Here is a 16,251-nt window from a genome sequence, read left to right on the forward strand (position 1 = left end):
GCAGTGGGTTTGTCTCCACTTCAGTAGCAAAACAAACAGAGGACCTAAAGAGCTTCACTTCAAAAAGTATTTTCTTTGGGTGGACTGTCAATGAAGAAACTGATCAAAGGGGCTGGAAAGGGCTACGTGGGTGGCTGATCACCACTGGGATTTGGGGGTTTGGGGTAGGCAGGGAAGGAAAATGGGGGCCCTTGGCAGGTGTGGTGCCTTCCCTCCCACCCCTGCACAAGGGATGAATCTCCAGCTGCGGGCTCCCCCCTGGATTTCAGCCGCCCTGTCCTCACCATGTAAACAAGAACTTGTGAGGCTCACATCCAGGGTCTTCCTAGACCATGTGCGGTACCTGGGGCATTCTTCTTCCCCCACACTGTGGGCAGCCAGAGGCCAAATCCCCTCCCAGGACCCGTGGGTCTGGGCCCACTTCTTCCTCATAGCACCTCCACCCATGCCCACAGCTGGACTCCCCCAGGGCTCAAGACTCTGCCAAAGGTCTGTTAGGACCCCTCTGGTCCCCTTGGGCTGAATCCCAGTGGGATTTCTGTTCTCCAAATAAGGAGCCCCACCCCGATTTATAAAGAAATATTAACATGAGCCAAGACCTGGTTCAAAAACATTTTCTTACCAGGAAACCACTGATCGATCAAGGAGTTGACATGGTCTGTGATAAAAGCCATTGCCGAGAAGTCCCTTATTTCCGATTGGCAGATGATTTTTATTCCTCCACTTTTTTTCTTTTTCCAGTTCACATCTGAGGATTCCACACTGCAACCCAGAAACAAAAAGGGGTCCATTGTTATCAGCTGTGAAGGGCCCTGGTTTAATCTCCTTGCCTTCAGGGCGAGGGTGCAACCCCCAGGGACCACCCCCTCTGCAGGGGCCCAGGTAGGACTGTCAGAGGAGGCTCCTGCATTTGTGCACTTACGCGCATGGCCTTGCCTTGTCCCCCTGCTGTCCCCAAAATGGTGAAGTGGACACAATGAGGACTTTGCAGGAAGGGGCGCTCAGGCTGGGATCTGACCCTTAGGTGTGACCCTGGGGAAGGTTTTTCCATCTGAACCACAGGCTTCTCATCTGCCAAGCGGCAACTGTGAGCTTTAAGTGGGAACATCTATATGAAAGCACCAGGCACCAAGAGTGGCCCAAATCAGGCCCTCAAAAAAGTTACTTTCCCCTTTTCCCCTCTCTTCTCAGAGAGCTGAAAAAAATATTTTGAAAAATTAATTGTAAGTACGAAATAATCTTGTATGTACTAAACTAAACCTGATTAAAAATCGGTTACTAACCTGTTAAGCTGACTTTATCTCTCTCTTTCAAAAAAAAAGAGAGAGAAAAGGAAAAAGGAGCTAAGGTAGGTACTGTGGGATACAGGCTGGGGAACCAGTGTCATCACCTGGGGCATCATCTCTTAGGACAAGGGGGTTGTGCTGGATGGCTGTAAGGCCCCTGTAGGTCCCACCTAAGTGACTAGGGGGTGCTAGATGCTCTCACTCCTGAGCTCAGTGGCCACCCACTTCCCTCCAGCGCTGGGCTGTGTCACCACACCCTCCCTTGCCTTTCCTGTTCTGTAAGGGGAGAGAGAAGGTGGGGAAGCTCTGGGACATCTGCTGGGGGTTTCCTACTTCTAGAAAGCTTCCATGATGACCTGCCCTCGGGAACAGAACTCTGGACATCAAGTGGACAGTCTCCCGGCGGAGGCTGCCCTGGGGCCCGTTTCTTCAGCACCGTGGTGACTCAGTCAGGTGAGCTCCCAAATGTTCCTACCTGAGGTAGCCCCCATCAAAAGTGACCAGGAGCCCTTCCTGCCAATAGATGGTCTGATTTCTTTTCACTCTGAATGTGCTGCAGCGATTTCTCTGGTTTCCTGTAAAACTGTAAATGGTGACTTTCCTGTGCCTGCTTTTAGTATTCTTCTTGTTTTCAAAAAGCTGAAAGACAGAGAAAAGACCCTGCTTAAGAAGACCGGGCTCCTCACTGGCCCTGGGCAGAGCTGTGAAGAGGCTGTCCTGGCCCCATCGTGATAAAGGACCACCGTCCATCTTCCCACCCCCTCCCTCCTACACCACTCATCCTGCTGCCAAATGAAATGCTGCATTATCTGAGGGGGTCTCCAGGATACTCTGGGAACACATTTTCCCTAAAAGATTGAAAACAGGATTTTCTTTTTCAAATCTTTTCCATCCCTGATTTTACAAGCAAAAAGTTACCTTAGAAAATATGGAAAATACAGAAAAATATAAGAGAGAAAATAAAATACCAATTTAACACATAGATCATGAAAATTTTGGTATATTTATTTCAGGCTTTTTTCTTATCTACCTGTATGTTTATAAAACAGCTGAGGCCATATTTTGTAATTTTTTATTTCTAAATTTCTAATTGTGTATACTTTTAAAAACTTTGCTTTTCCTATGTCGTTAAAAACTCATAAAATTCATTTTTCTAAAGCTCAATATCTTATTAAGTATAGTAATTTGCTGAATCATTCTCTTCTTTGGACTTTTAGGTTGGTTCCAATCTTTTGCTCTTTCAGATAAGCCAGATGAACATGAAAAACCACAGAGCTTTCTCTGATTTCAAATGATTTCTGTAGTTCAGGTTTATAGCAGTAGTATCATTGGGTCAAAGGGTTTGAACACTTTCAGGCTCTGGATGCCTAGTGAGGAATCACTTTCAAGGTGAATAGGCTGTATATTCACTGACCATGGTATGTGAACTTTCCTGATTCTGGGGCTGGCTGTTAGCTCTCTGCTAATTTGATAGGTGACGAGTGGTATCTTATCAATGCTTGAATTTGCATGCCTTTGATACTTCTGAGACTGAACTCCTTTTCCTCATCTGAATTTCAACAGGACTTCTTTCCTAATTCTGAGTGAGGGATGCTGTCAGGAAGGGCGCCTGCCTCCACACCCGGCTGGGCCCACACCCCGCCAGCCACTGAGCCCACTTGGAAGCTCAGGCCTCACACGATGCTGGTGCTTGGTGACCTCCCACTTAGAACGTGGCAGGAGGAAGAGTTCAAAGGGAGGGAAGAGTGACCCATGCGCCCACTCCTTCCATCTGTCAGTGCACCCAACTGTGTTGCTAACAAGTCTCCCTCCCGCTAACATGAGCTGTGAGAGAAAATGCCAAAGCATTTTCAGGCTCTTCCATTTACTTTTGAACATTTCAGTAAAATGGGAAGATCAAAGAATATCTTTACTTAATACAAGAAGTTTAATTCCATAAGGGCCTTATAATTAGAACATGGAAAAGCAAACTCATACTGAGTTTAATGTCAATTATTCAACAGTCCTGGCTTACGTCAGGGGTTCTCACACTGTAAAGTAAGTTAGAATTCGCTGGAAGTCTTGTGAAGAACAGAGCCCTGGGCTCCATCCTGGAGTTTCTGATGCAGCAGGTCTGGGGCAGGCCCGAGAATTTGCACTTCTAACAAGTTCCCAGGTGAGGCTGATTCTGCTGGCCCAGGAACCCCACTTTGAGAACCACCACTCTAGCCAACCACTATTTCCATATTATTGTCTTGAAATGAATGTTGACTGACAGCCGGGACTTCCTTCAACACAACACCAGGTGAACCCACAGAAAAGAACTCCTTGGGTTAGGTCTTCACTGCTCCCAGCCCAAGTTAAAGTTCTATGCCAGTGGTTCTCAAGCTTGACTGGACAGTGGAGTCACCTAGAGAGCTTTAAAAAATACTGATCCCTGGCTGCCACACTCACAGATTCTGACTTAGTGGTCTGTGTCTGTGTCTGGTCTGTGTCTGTTAGAGCTCCCCAGGGGAGTCTAGTCACAGCTTGAATGGTAAAGTCATGATTCTGAGGCCATGGTTCTCCAGGTGTGGTCCCTGACCATCACCTGGGGCAGTGGTTGGATAAGCAGACTCTTGACTCCCAGTCCATAGCCAGGGAGCCAGAACCCAGTGAGGCCTAACTGTCTGTGTTCCAACAAGCCTTCCAGGGGATGTTGATGTTGGTTAGATTAGAACCCGTGCTCCTAATGGGATATTCTGTCCAAGCCAGCTAGGCACTGATTTGGTATTCACAGAATGATTCAAGTGGGTCTGTGGCTTAGAGGAGAGAAGGCAGCCGTGCTATACTGGCCTCCGGGCCCTAAGTCAGCAGATTTGCTGCAGGAGAAGGGTCTTCAGCCAGGCTCCTCCAAAGGGCATCTCCCTCCCTCCCTTCCTCCCTCCCTCCCACCAGGGCACAGTTGCAGGTGCCTTGCATGCAAGCAAAAACTGCCCCATGCAGAAATGCAACTACCTGAAGGTCCATCTCGGCCAAGCTGATCAGCATTCGTGCTATAAACCTTTGCCAGAAGCCAACTGGAACGAAGCTCATCTTAAACACCCTCTGAATGGTGTTGGCCGTGGGATGCCGCATGCCGTGGGTGTCCAGGCCAGGTTTGGATGGAAGGAGATGTGGCAGGAGATAGCTGAAACACACCAAAGGGGGCTGGTGAACCAGGGGCCTGAGCTCTGCTGCAGGGCCCTGACCCCAGCAGACGGACTGGCCTGGGGCAGGCTCTGCTGAAACAGCTCAGGCTGCCCGGTGCCTTCCTCCCAGGGCCTTGGAATCTTATTTTTAGATAGAGGGTGTAGTTTATATGCTTCGAATAAATGCTCCAAGAAAATGAAGATAGGCACAGTGAATCTGTTTATTGACGTCTCTAAGATAGAGACTAGAATACGGCTAAGGGAAGACGTGGAAACATCTGTGGTCATAAACAGACACAGCAAATAGTAGTTAATTCTATTGCAAACTGGATTGCGAATGGGGAGTCACTTAAAATTAACTTTGGATGGTGAAGGAAAAACAAATACAGCTGCACAGTTCTAAGGACAATGTAGATATTGGGGTCAGAGAAATGTTTTTGGCCTTAGAAGCTATTTATTGTTCTTGACCAGTTGAAACAACACAGTTGCCTTAAAAGTCCGAATGAGGCTGTTTGTGCAAAAGAGCGATGTTTTATGAGAGCACTCTTACTCATAAAAGCGCTGAATCACAGTGTCAGTGAGCCATTCATGACTGTGATCATTTGGAAACAGCTGAAACGGGAGAGGTCCCTCTAAGATTTCCCTGACAGCCAGCATCTTCTGTGTGCCCTGGAGCTAAGGCGGCCTTGGGCAGAGCCTTGGATGTGCCCTTTTCTTAAAGGTTTGCCTTCAGCTCTCCTAATCCTTTAAAAATACATCAGTTTAGGTCCTACAAAACATCTTTAGAACTTTCTGAAAGGGAGCGCTGAAAATATTGTAGAAGGAAAATTCAATGACAGCCTGGTGGGCGGAGCACCCAGGGATTGATCCTGGCTCTGTCTTCAGCACACAGCTTAACCTCATTGCAATTCTGCTTCCCTGACGTGGGAAGAGAAAGTATACTGACCTCAAAGGGTTAGAGAAGGATGGACAGGGGGCAGATGGTGAAGTTTTAGGTCCTTTTCAGCCATTACAGGTCTTGGGTGAAAGTACCTTCTCAACTACCCCAGCTAGGGTGCCTCTCTCCACAGCCAGGTGCTCTCCAGAAGATGCCCTGATTTAGTCCTTTAAGTTTGAGAAGTCCTTCTTTATCTCTCTGACCTCCCCAAACAGGAGGCCCTCGTCAGTGCCCAGTGTGATTTATCCTGCTTCTTCCGCCTACATCATGCTCAGCTTGGATCTTACGGGACCCCCTACACTGCCTGTGTGCTGCAGCTTCCTGCTTCTTTCTACCTGGCAGGTGTACCCTGGGCAAACGGAAGGAGCACGCTCTGCACCCAGGTGCCCCAGTACGCAGCACACAGAGCAGGTGCTCAATATTTTTGAAGGCAGACGAGACTTAGAAGCCAGCATGGCAAGTGAAGAGATTTAAACTGACTGGCAATGGAAGCCCTGCTCAAGGTGAGCAGAGCCCTGGGAGACCATTGGCACCTCCTTAAAAGTGATCACTAGTAGGGCAAGGCTGTCCTAGGGGAAGAGCCTGGGGAATTAAGAGGTGAGCTCTTCATGTGCCTGCTGAACGTAAGTCTGTGAAGACCTGGGCACTGCGGAGCCGGCTCACACTATGTCCCTGAGGTTGTCTCAGCAGTCGGGCAGGAGCCTTCCCTGAGTGCTGAGAGCCAGCGAGTCCCCACCTGGAAAGTACACAAACACTCAGAAGTGTAGGGAGGTTCAGAAATGCCCTGAAGGTTTTCCCAGGGACTGGAGGCTTTCAGGGCTGCAGTTGAAAACCATGCTCTAAAAGGAGCAGCAAATGCCTTTGTTTTTGTTGATAGTGTCTTCGACCATATAAAACCTTATGGTACGAGGAGCTGGAACTCCTTGTCCCTGGGGCACAAGGGAACCATTATACCCGTGCTAAGATGGAAAATGCTTAGACACTCCTGACTTTAAATGGAACCAGACACCATTAGCTATGAGCACTTAACACAAAGATGGAAACAATAACAGTACTGATAATCCTTGATGTCCTTGAAGCTCACAGGTGCAGGAGACACTTCTCATAATTTACATGTATTATCAAATTTAATCCTCACAATGACTATAATACTAGTAGATAATAGTATTATTCCCATTTTACAGATGAGAAAAGAAAGGATGTTGGGACTTGCTTTTACATAGTGCTAATATCTCCTCATTCCTCTAACCTGTTGATAAAACAACCAGAAAATTGTCAGATTCTGGCAGTGTTGTAAACTCACAGGCTACTTCACTGTGTGCTTTTACATGGGCCAAAGTCAAGGACACACGTGGGCCATGGTGTGAGGGATCATGTGGGTTTTGAATTCCTCTTCGGGGTTTCTCTTTTTAGGACTCAATCTTGGCCCTCATGAAGCTGGAACAGGAAGGACTGAGGCCCCATCCCATAGTCATAAGACCAAGTGGAAATCTCAGAGAGAGATGGCCCAGGGCTGGCTCCCAGGAGACCCAGTTTGTGCTGATGGAATTGCTGGGCTGGCCACACAGGGTCCAGGGCAGCTCCCTGGGAGTCTCCTGTGGGCATCCCCCCAGAGCTCTGGGGTTGAGGGGCAGGGTGGTGACAAGTTCTATGACAGATGAATGGAAAAGGTCTGTGGATTTGGCATCCTGGCTACTGCCTCAGGGCCAACATCAGCATCAGACCCAGGAAATGGCTGAAACTGAAATTAGGGCAAGAAGGCCCTGAGAACCAAGCTGGTTTAGGTCAGAGTATCATTAGATTTAACCCACATGCCCCTCCAGCCCCTGCCCTCCCTGCATTTTGAAGCTGGGCTGTATAATTAGCACACACATCTTTGTTACTTACTCCTTTTTTTTTTTTTTTTTTTTTTTTGCAGACGGACTCTCAACCACTGCGCCACCAGGGAAGCCCACTTACTCCATTTTTATTCATCAAATAACCAAGCCATTAACCTCCCAAAGCATGAACTTCCCAAAGTTACCTTTAATGCCATTGCCATTCTTGCATGTTTTCCTACATCTTTTCAATAAATGGATTTCTTTGAACCCTTTGAAAAGAGACATCCAAGGCACAGGAAGGAGCAGCCAGCCAGGGGACTGGCCACGCCCACCCCCTGCTGCTCCAGCCCAGGCAGGCAGGTCATTATCATGGCCCATCCCTGGAAATCTTGCTCAAGCCACCAGTGGTCCCAGCCCTAATTCCTTCCTCTAGGGAGCAACCGGCACAGCCCAGTCCATGGCCTCACCTGTCGTTGGCGACGGGCAGGGCTATCTCAAATTTGGCCAGGAACTGGAAATACTGCTCTTCCGTCTGCTTCGTGAAGCCGGTCCCAACCAGCAGCATCCTGAGGTCCTCTGCCCTGATCACCCCGTTCTTGGCCACCGACCTGGAGCCCTTGATGTTGAAGATCCTCTGCAGACATTCAGACAACCAAATGGGGTCGAGGAAGTAGAGGTTCCTCAGGCCATGGCTGGTGTCCGGGAAGTGGAGCAGGGTGCCGGTTTCAATGAGGAAGCTGATGGCTGCCCAGGGGAGGGGATGAGGGAACAATGTCAAACAAAGGGCAAAAGGGACTCTGGGTGATCTCCTCCTAAGGGGGCCAGGTTACAGATTCTTCTTAGGAAGCAACCAACACTCCCAACACATGGGGCCCTTCACATGTTCTCAAGAGGCATCTTGTAACTCTTGCCAATGTGCTGATCTCCATTATTCATGGATTCCATCTTTGTAAATTCATTGTGACCTGAAATTGATACCTGAAATGTCTTTGCAGTCATTTGCAGACATGCGCAGAGCAGTGAAAAATTTGAGTGATCCTCCCCAGGGCCCTGTGCCTGTGCCTGCTGGTAGCCACCTGATCCCCTCTCCCTGACCACCCTCCCAGCCCACCCACCGGACTGTAGGTCCTCGTAGTCCTTGATGTCACTGCCAGGCATCTGCTCTACCAGCTGCTCTAGCTGCCTGTCCGTCAGGTACTGCACATCATCGCTCAGGCCACGGCGCTGCTGCTCCGCCAGCACGGCCTCCTGGAGGCTCAGGTAGCTCCTGGGTATCTGCGACAGGTGGGAAAGGCTGGGTCCTCAGGTGTTCCCAGCCAGCCTGGCTCGCCTGCCACCCTCCAGAGAACTGAGTAGGTGGAATGCTTCCTGTCACTGTCCCACCCCTCCCTTCCCCCAAGAAACTGCCCACATGGGGACCACACACTATATACAGCACATGTGTTTTACAGTAGAAAGAGAGAGGGAGGTACAGTTCCCCTGACACATGGGAAGCAGGCCCCTGTGGCTTCAAGGGGATGAGAGGTACCCACCAGCCTCCCCGCGAGTCGCTGGCAGCCAATGGTGCTGCCCACGTCTTTCATGCTGCACGTGACGTGGAAAATGAGCTGCCGCAGCCCTTCCTGACCTTCCAGGCTCTTACAGGAAAGCTCGCTGTGAGTGCAAAAAAGAACCGTGCTTATTAATCGTACCTCCCTTCTCTGACAAGCACTGCAGTGCCTCTTGTTTTCCTAAGTGTTTCGTCCCAAACACTGGCAAGTTGAGAAAACTCATGAGAGATAGACACAGAAATTTAATGAGGCCTTACTTGATGCAAAGCATGGTGCTGGGGGCACCACAATGTGCTGCTTTAGTCTGTCTTCCCAACGTGCCCACTTTACAGAGGAGGAAAGTGAGGCATGCAGGCACAAGGTGACTCCCAAGGACACAAGCTGGAAAGGAGCAGGCTTGAGTGGGACTCAGGTTTGTGACCCAGAGCCAGAACTCCTATCATCGCAGGCCCCAGGGGGCATTCTCAAGGGCACTCGAGGAATTCCTGAAAGCCCCATCCTGTACTCTGAGCCACATGGCATGTCTCCAGGCTGACCCATGCACCAATGTCCATGGCACTTAACCCAGAGCGAGGGAACCCAAGAGCCACCAGGGTAGCAGTCAGAGAACACTTACTAGCTGAGCCTCAGTTTCATAATCTGCAAAGTGGGCACAACAATCTCCATAACCTGCAGAGCTGTTGTGAGAATCCAAGGACAGGAGTGGGAGAATCAACACGCCCAGGACACTGGTCCCACCAGCACTGGCCCATCCTGAACCCCACCCTGTGGCCCTCCCCCATTCCAGCCCTTCTGGACCCACTCAGACACACTGGGAGGACCAGGACCACACCCGGGGGCTGTTCTTGATCAATGATCAACAAATGTGATGGGTGGTGTTTGAGTTTCTATCTCGTGGTCCCACTGGGGCTGTGCACACTCAGCACTGGCCCTGGGGGTGGGGAGACTTGGACAGGAAGCACAGAGAGTGTCTCCAGGCCCTGCCTTGCAAATCCTCTGGCAGCTCCTCACCCTCCCTAGGGCTGCATCTGCTCTGGGGGCCCAGGTGCCACCCTTCACCCTGGACAGGGCAACAGAGGAGCATAGCCCCTTCCTCAGGAGCCCTCTGCAGGCAGAGCAGGTGTCCCCAGGGAGATGGACAAGTGAGGGGCCGGCAGCCACAGCCCCGCGACAGGTGGGGATGAGCAGGATGCCATGGGACACTCACTGTAGGTGTTTGAAGGTGATGTCTGGGAAGCCGGTGGCCCTGGACCCGGAGGGTGAGCGGCAGAGTGCCAGTACATAGGCGCGCAGCGTGGCGATTCTCTCCACGCGGAATTTGGTTTCGATTAAGTCCAGGTGTGTTCCCACCACCAGCACCACTGCGTTTGGGGCCTTGGCCTGTGAGAGAGAGTCTGGCTGGGGAAGGGAACAATTCCCTAGGCAGTGGATGTGCCAACCCTGTATGCCCTGGCCCTCAACCATCACCCTGCTGCACCCTGCACTCCTCTCTGAGAACCTCGAGGGCCTGCCACGCACTAGGGGTTGTGTGAGGGCCTGTGACCCTCCCTGGGGCCTCCATCTGTGATCCCTTCAGACAGCGCCCCAGCTTCTGGCCCATGTCACCTTTCCACTGGAAGAGGGGAGCCCCGTTCCCCTCCTGGGTCCACGATGTGGGGCTCTTAAATTTAAGGAAGCAGAAAAGTACAAGAGCACCATCAACCATGTGGCCCAGGAGGGTTTTAAGTGCTTCACAGTGACCTGTGATTCTGGGGCCTCATGAGAGCCCAGCAAAGTGCAAAGCATTTCTCCCTAACCATTTCCTTTTTTCCTTTTTCCCCCTGAGAAGCGACGGGGCCCCTGCAATGTCCTGAGGACTGAGAGATGAAGGGCTGGCACCCCCTCACCTCGATGTTGAGAAGCCAGAACTGAAGGTTGGCCACAGCCTCCTCCCCCAGTGCCAGGTTCCAAACCACCACATACAGGGCCTTGTCTGTGAAGAAGCACTGGTTGACCGTGGCCATGCTGGCGGGGCCACCGATGTCCCAGACGTTGAACTCCACAGACTCAACCTACTTGAGCAACAAGGCAGCAACAGGGAGACATTTTAGCAACCAGGGTTTTAGTCAATCAGATTGAGATATCTGATCACTCTGAACATTGTACATGGGGGCCTGGTAAATGCACAGCCGTGGAAAAGCATGGCCTGTCCTGCTGTTTTTCTCAGGAACCAGCCATCTGAGGGAAGGAAGGGGGCCCAGTGGTTTGGAGGTGGGCTTCTGGGGGCTTCCATCTACTGCTATGGGAGCAGAGGGTCCTGGAAGGCTGGGTCCCGTGGGCAGAGGCATCTGCAGAACGTTGGAGGGCACTGTCTGCCTCCATCTCAGCTGCAGACAGTTAGGAGACCTCCTGCCAGAGGAAGCCGGGGGCTGATGGCAGTGCTCACACCAAGGCTTAACCTCCATCCGAGTGAGGGCAAGGCCAAGCATACAGGCTTCTGAACTGTGCAGGTCAGAGGGCAGTGCCCACCAAGGATGATGGGAAATGGCCCTGATGTGGGACTCTAACAAAAGATTAGTTGTTGGGCTCTGGGGAAAGGCTGTGTAAACGGTGGTTTCTCTATCGTTTTATGAGGTCAGAGTCTGGCCCGAGTAGCTAAGGCTGCACTTTTCTGTGGCAAAGAATCGTTCCACCATGCTGTAGTTTGGCCTCCAAGACACAGCGTGCTGACCTGCTTTTTTGGTGTAAAGATGAAAATGGACAGCTGTTCTAAATTGGCTGAAGGCCCAGCCACATAGAGAGTTACGGAACTCAGTGTTCGCAAGATCAGGTGGTTGTCCTTCAATGAAAGGGGTGGGGAGAAACTTGAATGATGGCAGAAAGGAAGTGGGGGCGGCCAAAGGTCAGGAAAAGTGGAAATACTAATTCACCCCTCAGACCTCGGACAGCTATTTGCTTAAGAACAGCTGGAAGAAAGTGACATGGAATAATTGCTTAAAAAAGCAGGAGAGAATCCAGATTCTGGATACTTTCGAGAACCTTTTGACATGCGTTCGCTAGGTTCACCCCTGGGGTATTTTGGGGAAGGGGGCAGGGCTGGTGTTAATTATCTGGCCCTAATGGGCAGATCTCCATTCTCTAGAGAACTAGTTTCTGAGTCCATATTAAAATATACATTCAGCTTTAATGCTTCATGACTCGAGTTGGATTTCCCTGACTTCAAGTGATTTTGTGTGAAAGATTGCAATAAAACTGATCTCTAGCTGGCCCTGTGCTGGGGGTTGTGGGGAAAATCATGCAGCCTCTGGCCTCAAGGTCGCTGAGTTTTCCACAAATAGCCTCCTTGCACCTGTATCCCTGTGTGGTTACGTGTACCCACAAATACGGCAACAGGTAAGGGAGGTATCATTGGCGTCTATTCACCCCCTGTGCCAGGAGAAATAGCTCAGACCTGCGCTATAGTCCATCCCACCAATATTCCACAGGCTCTTTTCTCTGATTCAAGTGCAAGACAATTTTCATTTGTCTCATACTGAATGAAAAACAGGATGATTAATAGGTTCATTGAAGGACTCATTTTAAATAGGGCTTAGAAACTAGACCTTTCAGAACTTGGGGTGAAAGCAGGTTTTGAGGAGGACAGTGCATTCATGCCGGGACTGCCTTCTCAGCCTTCCTGTTAGGGGCAGGTATTAGTATATCTCACTCCTATAGCAGTAGTTCATTCTCAGCCCTGGGGAGGGGCCCCATCCCAGGCCATCTGAATCACAGTCTTTGGGGCCTAGGCACTGCTGTCTTTAAAAGCTCATCAAAGCAGTCTAACCGTCAGCCAGGGTTAAGAAACACTGGCCTGGAACCTCAGCTTAGCTATAACAGAAAAACTACAAGGACATGTTCAGAAATTATTCACTGCCCTTGGCAGGAGCTGGTTTGAAACACACACAGTGACCCCTGCAAATATCCTGGGCCTCAGATACCAGGCTGAGAAAATCCTGGGCTCTCTGGAGACGAGAGAGAAGGGGCCCTGGAAGCTCCCTCCCTCCCACAGGGACTCTGCACGCCAACATCCTTGACCTTGGCTCTCGAGCCAGCCGGCCTCTGGAGTTCCCACTTGGTGGTCCTGATGGTGGCCTCGCTGTGCACCACCTGGGGGGCCCTCCCCGTCTGTAAGATCTCCAGGAGGGTGGACTTGCCCTGACGCGGAGGACCCACGATGATCATCTTCATCTGCTTACACTTCTCCGCTTTCCGCAGATGAGCACGCAGATAAGACAGCACTGCTTTGGGGCCTGTGCAAAATCACAGTTGGGGAGAGTGGATGCTGCTGCTGACATAGGTGGGAACATGCTCACATCTCTTGAGAAACAAAGTCCTGTCTGGAAGGAACACTTTCTGTGTCTTCTAATTGGGTGAGCTGAGAAGACTATTGGGTCTGTGGAGGGAAGGCGTGATATGAATCACCCCAAAAGTGAAGTCTAAACGTCAAGGATCTAAAGACAGCATCCTTGATGCTACAGGTCATAGATAGTTTGATCACATGGTCAACTGCAATACAACGGTCCACAGCAACCATTGAGTTCTGGATAACTTTACAGCATCTTCCCAAACACGGGAGCCAGAGGTGGGCTCCACAGGTCCCCCAGCTGTTTCCACCCCAGGTCCTTAACAACTGGACTTGAGTGCCTTTTCCAGGGGGTGATGCTGAGGAAGCCCTACCTTCTTTTCTAATCTCTGCAGGCACATTGCTGACGTTCAGATCTTCAGTGTCCAACTGCCAGAGGTTGCCCAGCTGCCCCAGCTCAGGAGGGAGCTCTCGGAGGCCAGGATTGCTGAGGGCACACACACACCATGGGAGAACACACACAGAGAAGCCAATCAGCCTCTGGGGCCTGTGGGGGCCACTGACAGTCTGTACCCCAAGCCCAATATCTTGGGCCCTGATCTCAAGTGTTCCATTTAAATACTAATTCCAAAGCCTTTCTCCCTGAGAAGCCAGTGGTACAAATGGCAGCTCTGTCTTCTGCAAATCCCCATGGCTTAGAATGGGGTCCCCTCCCCCAACTTTCCCATCTCTTCTATCATTTACACTATCCTAGGGATGATCACTACCTCTTCTTGACATGGCAATGTAACCTGAATTATTTTATATTTTCGTCAAATTTTGCACACTGTCTGAATCCCCCAGGAGTGCTTGGCAGTAGGTACTTAGTAAATGAAAGGATGGATGATTGAGGAGTTCTTCTCATTATAAATGAGTGAAATAGCAAAGAAGGCATCATTGCATCACTACCTCTGCCTTCCCTTCCCTCGCCTCTTTGACTAAGCCTGGCTCTGAAAATCCAACTGCTGCTTCTTGGTACATAGGTGGATTATTTCTCCCTGGCTTCCATGTCCTCAGGTGGTTTACACAAGGACATTCTGCTTCCCTGGGCCAGAAGGGCCAGTGCAACTGCTCTGGCTGTGTACTTACTTTCCCAAGTAGAGTTCTGATAAGCTCTTCAGTAGGCAAACCGAGGGTGGGACTGCATCCAGGTGGTTGTCATTCAGACAAAGGATTTCCAAAGACTCACTTAGGAAGGCAGGAAATTCCAGCACACATGCTGCAAACAAATGGCAAAGCAGACTGTACATTTGAAAATAATTCTGGACCATCACAGCGTTGCAGGTGTATAAACTGGTACAACCTCTGGAGGGCACTTTTGACAAGTCTATCAGAATAAGGTGCTCATCTCATGGACCCAGGGATTCTAATTCTAGGAAACAGTCCTACAGACATCCTGGCATGTATGGCAAAGATGTGAGAACAAGCACACTAAGTGGCACACTTTGTAATAGCAAAGGTAGAAGACAGCTTATATGGCCACCCACAGGGTGTTGGTTAAATGAGTAATGGGGTTATATACAACTATTACAAAGCACAGGGCAGGTATACATGTATGGGTATGAAGAGATACTCAAGAGCTATTGGTAAATCAAAAAAGAAAGGTGTGGAATTAGGTATCTAGAAGGCTTAACTTGTGTACCACAAAACATATGCAAACATGAGAGCAAACACCCTCCCATGAATTTAGGTATGTTATATGCATGTGTGCACACACATTACAATGCACATATGCATGCTATATGATGTGTGCATGTGCACACATCACACATGTATGCATCTGTTACATGAAGTTATGTGCATGTACACACGTGCACATATGTATGCTATATGATGTTATGTGCACACACCACAATGCACACACGCATACATAAGTCATATGAAGTTATGTGCATGCACATATGTTATAAGGTGTTATAAGCATGTGTACACATACCACACATGCACACCCATATGTATATGTTACATGCTGTTATAGGCATATATATACACACCACAAATACACATATGTGGTGTATATGTTATAATGTATGTCAGACACAAATACAGTTGCTACCACAGACACATGAAATTCCATAGTTTTCTCTGGAGAAGGGAATTACTAGTGTAATGGAGCAGGACCCTAGGGGGCCTTCCCAGAAGAGCCCCTCCCAACCCCATGTCCTCCTCCTGCCTCTTGTCGGTAGAAAAATTGTAGCCTCCTAGGCTTCCCCAAGTTCCAAAGAGTACATTTCATCAGAGAAGTTGAGAAAATGCAGAAAGAAAGGAAAACAGTCAAGCAAGACAAAATAATAGTTTAGCTATTAGACAAAGTCAAGGATCTTTAGTTCCTCCTCAAGAGCTATAGATAATATTCTGAGCCATGTCCTTTGAGCTGTTTTGCAGATACTGAATCCCCCACCAGGTGGAAGAAGTTAACTGTATGTTGCCCACAAGCACATAGTCCCCAGACCGGTTGGAACCAGAAGGTTGATGGGGTTGACTCCCGATTACCTCACCACCAACCAATCAGGAGAATGTCCACGAGCTGATCACACACCCCATAATCCCCCTCCCTAACCCTGTCTTTAGAAACCTTTCCCTGAAAGCCTCTGGGGAGTTCAGGCCTTTTGAGCACTAGCTGCCTGGACTCCTTGCTTGGTGCCTACAATAAACACTGCACTTTTCCTTCACTACAACCCGGTGTCAGTAGATTGGCTTTACTGCATGTGGGCAAGTGGACCTGAGTTTGTTTTGGTCACACTAGGAGACTGAATATTCACTCCATGCCCTTTGGTGCAGTTCAGAAATTTTGTTTACCATATACATGTATTACTTCTTCAATTAAAAAAGCTAGTTATTTCCATGGACCTAATGAAACTTAAAAGCTCTTGCACAGCAAAAGATACCATAAACAAGACCAAAAGACAACCCTCAGAATGGGAGAAAATAGTTGCAAATGAAGCAACTGACAAAGGATTAATCTCCAAAATTTATAAGCAACTCATGCAGCTCAATAACAAAAAAACAAACAACCCAATCCAAAAATGGGCAGAAGACCTAAATAGACATTTCTCCAAAGAAGATATACAGATTGCCAACAAACACATGAAAGAATGCTCAACATCATTAATCATTAGAGAAATACAAATCAAAACTACAATGAGATA

At 49.3% G+C, this 16,251-nt stretch overlaps 1 protein-coding gene across 1 annotated transcript in view; it reads right to left on the reverse strand.

The window, feature by feature from the left end:
• LRRK1 (leucine rich repeat kinase 1) overlaps positions 1-16,251 on the reverse strand; it is a 117,230-nt gene that overhangs the window by 25,001 nt on the left and 75,978 nt on the right. The window contains exons 14-24 of the mRNA XM_007110918.4: positions 14,192-14,321; positions 13,438-13,550; positions 12,796-13,010; positions 10,629-10,793; positions 9,950-10,122; positions 8,725-8,845; positions 8,308-8,467; positions 7,660-7,936; positions 4,263-4,434; positions 1,762-1,925; positions 623-762 (exon numbers count right to left, since the gene is read on the reverse strand). Coding sequence (XP_007110980.1) covers positions 623-762; positions 1,762-1,925; positions 4,263-4,434; positions 7,660-7,936; positions 8,308-8,467; positions 8,725-8,845; positions 9,950-10,122; positions 10,629-10,793; positions 12,796-13,010; positions 13,438-13,550; positions 14,192-14,321 — 1,830 coding nt within the window. The remainder of the gene's footprint in view (positions 1-622; positions 763-1,761; positions 1,926-4,262; positions 4,435-7,659; positions 7,937-8,307; positions 8,468-8,724; positions 8,846-9,949; positions 10,123-10,628; positions 10,794-12,795; positions 13,011-13,437; positions 13,551-14,191; positions 14,322-16,251) is intronic.

Source organism: Physeter macrocephalus, chromosome 11 (assembly GCF_002837175.3).
Source record: "Physeter macrocephalus isolate SW-GA chromosome 11, ASM283717v5, whole genome shotgun sequence".
Taxonomy (NCBI): domain Eukaryota; kingdom Metazoa; phylum Chordata; class Mammalia; order Artiodactyla; family Physeteridae; genus Physeter; species Physeter macrocephalus.